This window comes from Falco peregrinus, chromosome 1 (genome assembly GCF_023634155.1).
Source record: "Falco peregrinus isolate bFalPer1 chromosome 1, bFalPer1.pri, whole genome shotgun sequence".
Taxonomy (NCBI): domain Eukaryota; kingdom Metazoa; phylum Chordata; class Aves; order Falconiformes; family Falconidae; genus Falco; species Falco peregrinus.
In genome coordinates this window covers 48,769,116-48,780,350 of record NC_073721.1, presented here as the reverse complement: position 1 = coordinate 48,780,350, position 11,235 = coordinate 48,769,116, and the positions used below count along the sequence as shown (strand labels likewise).

At 53.8% G+C, this 11,235-nt stretch overlaps 1 protein-coding gene and 1 non-coding gene across 2 annotated transcripts; one reads left to right on the top strand and one right to left on the bottom strand.

Annotated features, from left to right (window-relative positions):
• Positions 1-264: 264 nt before the first annotated feature.
• On the bottom strand, positions 265-392 carry LOC114010480 (U6atac minor spliceosomal RNA). The gene has a single exon (XR_003551899.1). It is a non-coding gene; the product is annotated as a U6atac minor spliceosomal RNA (small nuclear RNA).
• Positions 393-2,760: 2,368 nt separating this feature from the next.
• LOC114010470 (ly6/PLAUR domain-containing protein 1-like) lies at positions 2,761-5,803 on the top strand. Its single transcript, XM_027778227.2, has 3 exons — positions 2,761-3,329; positions 4,534-4,674; positions 4,867-5,803. Exons 1-3 carry the CDS (start codon positions 3,254-3,256, stop codon positions 5,061-5,063), a joined length of 414 nt encoding a protein of 137 aa, XP_027634028.2. The 5' UTR covers positions 2,761-3,253; the 3' UTR covers positions 5,064-5,803.
• The last annotated feature ends 5,432 nt before the right edge of the window (positions 5,804-11,235 follow it).

The following is an 11,235-nucleotide window of genomic DNA, read 5'->3' as shown; positions in this document are numbered from 1 at the left end:
TGGTTTGACAGCCAGGATTAGCTAATCTTGTCAAGTACAGCACTGAAAACAAAGTTTGTGTGTGGCTGGGCTGGCTCTTCTGTGCAGTAGAAAGGATGTAGTTTTGCGTGTGTTAAGTGCAGGCTGATGGCGCTGGAGCGCGTTGCAGCCTGCTGAGGGAAAGAGCTGTTGCCCTGGGGCTCGGCTGTGCTGGGTGCCGCTAGGCGGAGAGAAAAGGAGGGAGCTGGGTGCGCGTTAGGGGCACTTTTAAAAAAAAAAGTAATGAAAAAAACATGGTTAGATGCCACGAAGTAGGTGGCAGTGCCTTAACCGTATGCGTGTTGTACAGGCCACTGGGGCCTCTTCCATCCTTATCAAGGGGAGTGCTAACCTTCTCTCCTTTCATACAACACAATCAGTCTGCCGTGCCCGAGCTATTTATACCTCCACTTAGCAGTTACTATTCAGCATACAGTGAGGAGAAATTCACCTTTTTTTTTTTTTCTTTCTTTCTCGATTTTTCATCTCTTCCTCACCCTACCTAAAATTTTTACTCTAATTCCCCCGAATGAGGATAAACCCTCCCCAACAACCCCGTTAAAATAGCAGAGACGCGCGCTTTTCGCCGCTGTTTTAATGTATTCATGACTCTCAGCCAATCAGAGCGCAGCCCAAGTCCTCTTCGACTGCCCCCTGCTGCCGCCGCCGAGCCCTAAGGAACCGCGGGCGCGTTTCCCGGGGGAGGGCACTTCTGCTTCCGCCTCGCTAATGGCGGCGGGAAAGCGCTTCGACAGCGGTTCGAGTCCCGCCTCGGGCGAGTGCGGGGCCTGGGGCTGGAGCGCCGCCGGCGGTGGGTGGTGGGGCGGGGGTGCGACGTGGCCCGCCGCGGGGATGAGCGCTAAAGCAGGATTTGCAGGCGGACCCGTCTAATCTGCGCAGGGTTTAGCCGTCTCTGCGGGTATCGCAAAGGTTTAAGTGGGAACACCAGTGTTCCGGGGGATTTGCTGATCAAATTTTTCTCAGTCAGGGGAAGAAGGCTGCTTCCCGACGTGTTCCTGCTGCCCCTGAGCTGATAAATGTGTCTGGATTGCAAGACAATAAAACCAAAACCGCGGGGCTAAATTTGCACCAGCTGCCCCTCAGCCCAGCCCTGGGCACTGGGTTGGGGCGATGCTCCCACTGGGTAACCCACCCCAGCATCCCACTGCTGGTCCCACCGACGCCAGGCTCAGTGGCACCGTGCTGTCCCTGGGTCCCAATGGCTCTCCCGGCGCTTCCCGCTCGGTTCCCAGTGGGAAAGGCCAGCTGGTGCCATGTGCTGGAGGAACCGCTTGGCTGGATGAAGCTGCAGAGCCAGGTGCTGAGCCCAGTGGGGTGCATGGCCCTGGGCCTACCAGCTGTGCATCGCTGTACGTTACTGTGAATCACTGTGCGTCGCTGTGCATCATTGTGCATCACTGTGCACCACTGTTCATCACTGTGCACCACTGTTCATTACTGTGCATCGCTGTGCATCGCTGTTCATCACCGTGCATCACTGTGCATCGCTGTACATCACTGCGAACCGCTGCTCATCACTGTGCATCACCGCGCACCACTGTGCACCACTGTGCACTGCTGTGCATTGCTGCCACCAAGCCTGGCTGCTCCTGGCTGCTCCTTCCCGCTCCTTCCAGATACATAAGAGTTTATTAGGGGATTAAAAGTTAGTTTCCCCTCCTTATTGAATGCTCTGATTTATGCATGTGTTTAAATCAATCCCATTTCCTGCGTTTTATCCCTTCTCCCCGAGGCTTTCAGGCTTTGCTGTGTTAGACATTCGTTATAATCGTGTTGTTTTGAGGCAATCGAGACACTGTGGGTGGTTTAAGTGATTTGAATAAATAAGCTGCATTACTTCGGCACTTCTCCCAGGTGCTAATTGCCCCATCCTGAGCCGTAGATGCCCAAACATGGGCAAGTTTGTGCTGCCTCCCAGTAAAATATTAACGAGCATACTTGCTAATGAAGATGCTGTGTAGAGATTAGGTCCAAGCCCCTGCCTGGCCAGGAGCTGTGCCTGGCAGAGGAGGTGCCCGTGGGCTGCCTGGGTGCTCAGGGTGAGGGGTTTCAGGTGTTGCTAGCAGGCGGTTGCTGGATGGGCTACATAAGCAGCTTATTTTGTCATTTTAATTTTTTAATCCTATGCATTCGGTCACGCTCTCTTATTAGTAAGCATTAGCTCTCTAAGTCCTATTAGCTCCACTGAGAGCCGGGGCTTTGCTTGCGGGGACAGCAGTGGAGGAGCCAACAGGGGTCTGGGGGCCTGATCCTGCAGCTGGTGATGTCCGTGATGCCCCATGTGGCTGTGGGTCTGATCCTGGCCCCCCAGGATCACAGCCATCATGGCTCGGTGCTTGCCTCCACTGCGCCCCTGGCCACCTTCCCAAGCCCCCAGCAGCCCCAGCCATCCTCCATCCTCCCTCCAGAGCCGATGCAAGCCCGGGGCTGGCCCCGTTTCGCCCCTTACTGCTTTATTAAGGCAACTATTTTCTTGTATGCAAAGGCATATGATACATTCAAACCCACTCCTATCTCCTTCAAGTTTTCCTTTTAACCCCACAGCCATCCCCAGGGCTGTACTTTGTTAGAGAATCTCAAGCCTTGGATTTAAAATTAGTTGACTGCTTCTCTTTAATAAAATTATTCCTGCCCTCTTTAAATAGCACAATATGTCACAGAAAGCCGGTGGGTCCGTTCATGAAGATGAGGCAGCTCAGAAAGGAAAGAGAGGAGGAAAAAAAACCCAGTAAAAACACACATCTCCCCAAACCCCTTCTACGTAATCCAACTGAATTAGAGGATTTTGAAGTGGATTTAAAACTAAATCTTGATTAGGGAGAATTTCTCTCCAAGAGCTGCTGCACTGTAGTATTAATGGGAAGTGATCGTGGACAGAGGAAATAGGACAGAAATAACTGAGGGTAGCACATATGCACTCAGGTCTGTGCATGAACTGAAAGAATCGGAGAATTTCTCAGGAGGAAAAGGGAGAAATTAAGCATTGGCATAACGAGACCAGGTGCCACGGGGCTGGCCGGAGAAGTGAGGCGCAGCCAGATCTCTGCTGAACTGACGGCATCTCCCTTTGTTCTGGTGGAGGGTTTTGCAGGTGAAAAGCAAGCGGCGTGCACGGCCCGGGGAAAGAGCCAGGAGGAGAGGACAACTCTGCCTGCTGCCCCAGACACCGGCGTTTGCCCTCCGAGCCCCCCGCGGGCTCTGGGAGCCGACCCCCATGCTCTCAGGACACATGCCTGGAGGTGCCCATGGGATCCTCTCTCTGATGACTGTGGTGTTCGTCCTCCCGGAGGGTAAGTGCTGCTGTCCCCTGCGTGCGGCATGTACCCCATCCTTCGGAGTTATGGTTGTTTGCATCCTCCCTAAATGCTGGTTGTTAAGGTGTGATTTATCCTGGGGATGAATTTGGGGCCATTCCTGCCCTAAGCGATGTAGCTGCGTGTTGGCGGGTTTAGGATGGAGCTAATGTCATCATGTTTTGTATGAAACAAGGGCAGGTGGGCGCGGAGCATGGGCCAGGAGCCGGGATCCCCTGGGCTCCCCTCCCCCACTCCTGCCGGGGCAGGGACCCCCTTGCCCTGCCTGGCTGTGCAAGGGTGCTCACCCACCTCCTGACAACCCCGTGGGAGCAGACGAGGTTGGGCTCGGGAAGGGCTCTGGGTCGGCATTCAGAGGTGGGAAAAGGCAACGGCAACAGCAGGCCCAACTTGATTTTTGTTGCTGTGATTAATCAACACAGAGATCAGGTGCTGCGTTTGCCTTAAACTCTGTGGATGATGTAAATTAATATCCTTTGAAGGATGGGTTTTTTTAAAGAAATCTAAGAAATGGCTGAGTTCCCATGCTGGTCCAGGACAAGCAGTTCTCAGACACAGTCGCTGACCCTGCACGGAAACACTGAGCTGCCACCGGTACAAGGTGCAAAGCTCTGGGACACACACCAGCGCCACTGTCCCGGGTGTGTTGCCTGGTAGTTGCTCTGAACGAGGATTTTCCTTCTGCTTCTGAGGCGTTTTACCCCCCTGACAGATCCCGCGATCAGGGAATTCAGGGAGAAACCCCAACTGTGCTCCTGCAGCCATCCCTCCGGCGTGGATGCCTCCAACGCAGGCGCAGCTAAAACTGGAGGAATTTGGTGAAACAGGGAAAAGCTGTTTCAGAGACCAGCCGAGCCCTGGCTCGGTGGTGTCTGTGGTTGGGAGGTTTCCCCTACTCTTCTCAAACCCTGTTTCAAAGCTCCCTTGTTCCCACTGCTTGATCCCAGCTCAACTCTCCGGCTAATCTCTGATTTCGCACTGACATCTAGTGGGAGATGCTTTATATTTTTTGGGCCCAGTGGGTAAACAAGTGGGCAGGCAGCTTCGGGCTCTGGCTCAGCACTTGATGTGACTTGGCAAGGCAGAGAGCGCTGCAAAGCCGTTAGAGAGCAGCTAGGAAGGAGATGAAGTATTCTCCCCCTGATAAAATCCAGTTGTGGTTCATCTGGTTCTTGTTTAGTGTCCGGACTCCAGTGTTATGGCTGCAACATCATCGTTGGCACCAAAAACGTGGACATGGGGTGCTCTAACCCAGAGGTGATCACCTGTTCCCACTCCCACCAGGGATTCAAACACCGGTTCTGCATTAAGACAGAGAGCGGTGAGTCTGCCTGGGGGGCTGGGGTCGCCACGGGTGCCTGATCAAGCCGGCGATGCTCGCATCCCAAAGGCAACCCTGCAGCCTTCAAACGGGGCCTGGCCCTGGTGCAAGGCTGGCAGAGCATCACCCTCTGCCCCGCCTGTCACCGCTGTCCCCCTGGCCCTGACATCCCACGCTGTGCTTGCTTTGCAGTGGTCCTGGGCATCCTGCTGACCAGCGGCTGTGCCACCTCCCGTCACTGCCAGCAGCAGGAGCTGCCGGGGGTCCGCATCCACTGCTGTGACACAGACCTCTGCAACGGCTCCCCCAGAGCCCCCCAGCCGCCCCCTGGCCTCACTGGCGGCTGCCTTCTGCTGCCCTGCATCCTTGCTGCCCTGCTCCTCACCTGAGCCCCCCAGGGCTGGGAGGGCCATGGGACCCTCGGGGGGGGGGGGGGGGGGCAGGAGCAGAGATGCCCCCATCCCTCTCTTACAGGTGGACAGGACGCCTCCTCTCTCCTCTCCTCAATAAAAGGTGCCGAAGGCTTTACCCTGGAAAGGTTTCGGTGATGCCCCGGTGGTAGGGCTGCCTTGCGGGGAGGGCAGGGGCCTGGGGGTCCCCGCTCCAGGCTGGGGTATGAGGACCGCGGGGTCAGGGGTACCCACGGCCACCTGTGGGTACCTGTGGGGGCTCTGCCCACGACCCCACGGGGTGTCGAGCCCAGCTCTTCCCACGAGAGGGCATCCACTGCCCAGGGGGGCTTCGGGGTGCAGGGCTGGGGCACCCACACTGGGCAGCACCTTCAGTCGGGTCCCATGGGATGGTTGGGTGGTGGGATGGGGATCAGGGTGCTCACTTGAAATGAGTGGTTTTTGCAGATGTTATCCCAACCAAAGAGGCCAAATGGGAGCTTTAACAGAAAAATCTCATCCTGTACGGATCGGAGCCCGAGTGGCTTGTTCAAGGTCATCATGGGGGTTTGTGGTGGAGTTGGGAATTAAATGCATATGTCTGAAGAGCCAGCCTTGTGCTTTTATCACCAGGGAAACAGCATAAATCTTACTGGTGAGAAATGAATGAAATATTTTTATTCTAATCTTTTTCTTTAGATTAAAAAAATAATGCAAAAGACCTTTTCCATGCAAAACAACAGCTTTTGATGACATTTATCAGATGTATGTCAGAAAACAAGTCAAAACTCTACTAAAAATATTATCTGGAGCACCTTCCCAGCAGAAGCACCTTGGGGCTGATACAAAACATGTTCACATTCTGAAGAGTCGAAATAGTAGGAAATCAGAAAACAAATCCTGTAAAAATGACAAGAACAGCAACACTAACCAATTCCCCCTCTTCCCCCTTTAAATGTTCCTTATGATTTTCAGGGGAGTAAGAAATATTTCCTTGGCAGGTGGAGTTATTCTCGCTACCGGTTATTTATCTGTGTGGATGAGTGCTGTGCTGAGCTCCTGCAACAAATCCTCCGCAGCATCAGCCCGCTCCAATGTAATTCCCATGTATCGGCTGAGGCTGGGGACAGGGCTCCCAGCGGAGGGGACAGAGCTGGTGGCCGGGGGTCCCGGTGTGGTGTGGGCCACCTTGTCATCTAGCAGCATCTTGGGGAGAAGCGAGGGGCGAGATGCCGCCGTGGTCCCCTCCATCACGGTCCCCTCCGCCGCGGTCACTGGCCGCCTGCCTGCATCCAGCCGGTGATGCTGCTGGCCCCGCTCTGCCCCCCTTGCCCGGCTTGAGTCATCCATCTTGCGCTGTGTAAGAGGCCTGTTGCAATTAAGTAGGCTGAAGTGCTCCTGAACTCTTTAACCTTTGCCCTGGGATTGCTCCTTTTGCCCCCGGGCTGTGGATCAGCTCCATTGCACTCTCCAAACAGCGCCTGCTACTTAGCTGACATTTCTTTCTCCTGCTGGATCCTATTAGCACCCTGAGGTTGAAAATGCTACTTTGGAGTGTTGTAAGGAATGTGATTTATACTGAAAAGTAGCGGCAATCTATCTTTCCCTATACACACACTACACATGAGGCTGGAGAGCTAAATCCACATCGCCTGAACAAACAGCAACTGGGATAATTGCTGAGGAGGCTTCAGGCACCTAGCGGGAGAGGAGGCTGGCTGGGATGGCACAAGCCGGCACCGGGGCCAGGCGATGCTGAGCTCGGGGCAGGCAGCCGGCAGCAGGGCTGTGTCAGAACCCTGCTCCCCATTGGGATCCCATCCCCACACCAGTGCAAACTGGTGCCGGACACTGCTGGCTTCCAATCAGTGCTGAAGACCTGTTTGGGAGCTGTTTGCAACGGCTTTGGTTGTGGGGCCCATCATCTGCTTCTTCACCCCTTTTTCTTGCCTGTTGGTCTTGTGTCCAGGGAAGCCCAGAACTGAGCAGCATTTGCACTGGTTTGCCTGCACGTGAGTACGTATCGCGGATAACGCAATATGCATGGGAGGCGGATGAAAATCAGAACTGAATGGTGCCTGAAGGAGGGCTGATTAGCCTTTATCAGATACGACACACTAACCACTGAGGCTCCTGGCTGGAATACCGGGTTAAAATCTCTGCAGTGTCAAATTTCATCCTCCTAAGCAAAAAGACACTTTCCATAGCGTTTGTGTGAATCTTCTGGATAAGCCCTGGAGACTGAAACTGTCTCAGCTTCATCTGGGCATTAAAAGTCCCACCCACATGTTTAAAAAAAGCCCCAAACCCAGAAACGCAAAAGCTGACATTTACTCTCAAATGCCTTCTTCCCGCACGGCTGCATGGCATCCCGTGTGAGCGGCGTCCTCGCCAGCGCTGGCTGCACCCTAGCAGGGCTGCAGGCACCCTCGTGGGCATTCGCATGCACGGCCCCGCTGAAAGCCAGCAGATCATTTTGCACACGTGAAAGTATGTGCGCAAGCATGCACACGGACGCTAGCACAGTGTTTTCTGGGAGAAAAAGCGGCTACAAAAAAAAGCAAAACCCAACCCTAAGCAGCCTCTGTGTCAAAAGCCCTTTTATAAAAGCCTCAGTAGCTGAAGAATTGCCATTGTTTCAGTCTCCAGTGAGTGCTAGTCTTAAAATATTTCCAGCTCAGAGCAGGCTTTGACATTCTGCCCAGACCCAGGAGAGGGAACAAATATGAGTTCAGAAACGTTTCTACAAGGCACAGATCCTTCTTCTTTTTGGAGACTCATTCAGCATCTCACATCCTGTGGCTATGGCCCCCCAAAGAGGGAGAAACGCCCTGAAACACCCCAAAAGCAGGGTGGTAGGGACTGCTCGAGGGGTCCTGGTAAGGCAGGGAGAGCTGGCCTGGCTTTCATGGCAAGGCACCGGGGTTTACTTTTCATGCTTTTACTCAGCCTTTCCCTTGTGAGCAGCAAATCCATTTTTTTCCCCTAGAAATACAACACTCCAGGCTGCTCTTCTTGCTTGAACGCCGCTGGCTGTGCAGCCCTAGCTCCCCACCCCACTGGGTGCCAGCAGATGGTCCGAAAGTGCAGGCTGTTTAGATGTGGAAATCAAAGAAAACAGAAAGTGTGCAGTGGTATTAACCTCCCTTCGCCTTTTTTTGTGTATTCACCAGTGATCCTGTGTGTGGGGAGTGCAAGTGCGGGAGGAGGAAGCGCTCGGCGCTTCTCTGCCCATCGCTGCCTGCGGGAAGGGCGTGCGAGGGATGGACCACAGCACCACGGTGCTTGCTTCATGTGGTGATAGGAGCTGGGACAGGAGGAGCTGAGCACAAGGGTGTCCCTGGGGCTTGACTGGGTGGGGAGTCACAGCGCTGCTCTTTGGTGTTCACGGCTTCTTACCCTTCCCCTTTCCACCATGCAAAGTAAGGAGAGGAGCTGAGATGTAAGTTACCGGCTCAGCTCCGCTTCTGCAGGCCAAGGTCATTCTCCACCTTCTCGCAAAATCTTTTTTCTCAGAGAAGTGTAGAAAACTATCAGAGATCTGCAGGTGATTGGGATCCGGGTCTGCAGAGACCCCCAGGGTCTGCAGGGTCTTGGTGCAGCACTGATGCCCAGGGCTGCCTCGGGATCGCTGCTGAAAGGCTGGGTGCTCCAGAGAGCCGAGCTAATGTGGGCTTATCTCTGCTGCCAGCACTCCTCAGGCTGGATAAAGGGCAGTGTTTACCCAAGAACAATGTGGGGTTAAAATTTAGTAAGTCCTTGTGCAACTCTTTATAGAGAGGCAGTGAGGACAAATAAACATCTCTTAAAATACAGTCAGTACTCAGGCTCACTGTTTAATTCATTCTCCGGAAATGCATGTTGTTTATAGCCATTCATTGCAGGAGCTCAGAACAGCAGGGGTCTGATCCACTCCAAATTTCAGGCAAAATAATATGATCCTCGTTCTGCTCTTGTTTGTTCCTAGGAGAGAACACAAGGTCAAATTTTCAGCTAGCGCAAAGTTTGCTCGAAACTACGGAATATTTTTTTTATTTGAGGAAGTTTCTTCTCTGCTTTCTCCTTCTCTCTCTCTCACCCTGCCCTCCCCTTCCTCCAGCTGGCAAGCCCGGAAGGAGCCAAGCTGCCAGAGGATTTGGGTTTTCTCCTTGAGTGATAAAGGCTTCCCAGGGGAATCAAAGCTGGGTGGCCAAAACCAGAGGCTCCCAAGGTTAAAGGGTGGGATGTCTCTTATCTGCTCCCCTCCCAAGGAGAGACAAGCAGGGGAGCAACTGTGTGTGGGACATCCAGCTCCCTCCTCCCCGTGGCTGCCCCGTTTGCCCCAGGGGATGCTGCAGCGAGCCCCAGGAGAGAAATCCCCCTTCTCCGGGAGCTGGATCAGCCCCATCCATTTCACAAAGCTGAGAGGGAGCGGTGGCAGCCTTATTGACAGAAAACCATGAACTGGGTCATGTTGCCAATTTGCCTCCCAGCACAGAGCTCTCCTCATGCACAGACAAACAGGGAGCACATCGCTCAGGAGGATGTACAGGGCACAGCGTCCATACTGGTCCAGGGGCTGCACACACACTGGCTTTGCTCAAATGATCCCAAAGCCTCAAAGAAATGCTCTTCTTCTCTAGGACGAGAGCCAAGGCTGCCCTCTGCCAAGGGCTGGGCTTAGGGGGTTTGAATGGAGGGAGAAGGGGGATCCTTGTTCATTTTAACAAACTCATGGCAGTGCTGGAGCCAGCGATGTGCGTGACCTACATACAGCCCAGACCTCCCTCAGCACAATTGATCCATTGGCAAGGGAGCAAATGCAGTGGTGGTGGGAGGACCTGCCCCGCTGTACCCAACCAGCATCACCCCTGGGTCAGCCAGGAGCCGGTGGCACCGTGGCCGTGTCACGGTGTTTAACTGCCAGGATGAACCCGCACGGCAGCAGCTTGTCCTCCATGCTGGGTACCATGGGCATCCCACAACTCCAGCATCCCTGCCTCGTACCCTCCATGCCCAGAAGCCCCAGCACAGAGTGACCTGCCCCGGTGGCCATGTATTTTGAGATGTTCTCCTATGTCAGACTTTCCTGTTGTGTAACTGGCTTCTGGTAGGGAAAAGCGTTGGTTTGTACATGCCCCTGGGACACCCCGAAGTAATGCACGCAAGGTTTTGGCTGCTAATAAGTCAAAAGGTGTGCTCTTTGGCTCAGAAGCTAGATTCACATCTTACAGAGCCTGCTAATGGATCATCAGTGGATTCACGTGTCCTTCCTCCCCAGCTGTTGGGTTTATCCAGCCTGGCCACACACCCTTAAGCCTTTTCCTTTGACTCTGTTGTTTTAGCATCTTACACCCTTGGGCCATTCTCGCTGACCTCACAGGTTCGGCTGCAAAGGATGGATATTTCTGTCATAGTTTGCTCTTTTCTGTCCTTCAGTGGAGGTGGTTGGTGGGGTGGCAGGGATATAACGGCAAACAATGGACGAAAGGGGAGACACTGTGGTGCCAGGTGATTAGTTTTGTTTCTCCAAGTCCCCAAATTCTCGCTAATGAAGAGCTAGAGGGAATAAAAATACTGTGTGGTGACACAGTGGACCTAATCCTGCAGTCTGCCTCTCCCCAGGCATGCGGACGCAAATTCACTCTCCTGACTGCTGTGACATTAGGCAGCGAGTGTTGATCCAGGGGAGGATGGATGAACACCCGGAGCGAGAGATCATGATGTGGGTGGCAGCATGGAGGAGGACGGGGAGAGGTGACTGATGGACAGGAGGATGTGTCCTCGCAGTGGGTAACTCCTCTGGGATAAAAGCCATGTCTTCTGGGTGTCAGTGTCACGTCCCTCCCCTTGGGTTATATCTTCTCTATGAGTGCTACCTCCACGGAGCAGCAGACTTTCTCTTTGACAGTAATTACAGAGCTCGTTCAACACAGAAAACCAAACCCTGCTGTGGAAGAAGGAAAAATAAGGCAAGTTAAGGGGTGGGCAGAGTCTGGCATTGCATCTTCCCGGCGGCGGCGCTTTGCTCCGGGGAAAGTGCTGTGCCAAGCTTCAGTTTTACACGGCAGAAATGAATCACGGCAAATTGCTGACGGAGCCTCTGCCACCGTCAAACACCAACTGCTTCGGTATAAAGGGAAGGCGCTGCTGGCCCCCGCTCCTGCCGTCTGAGCACTAGGCTGCTAATTAG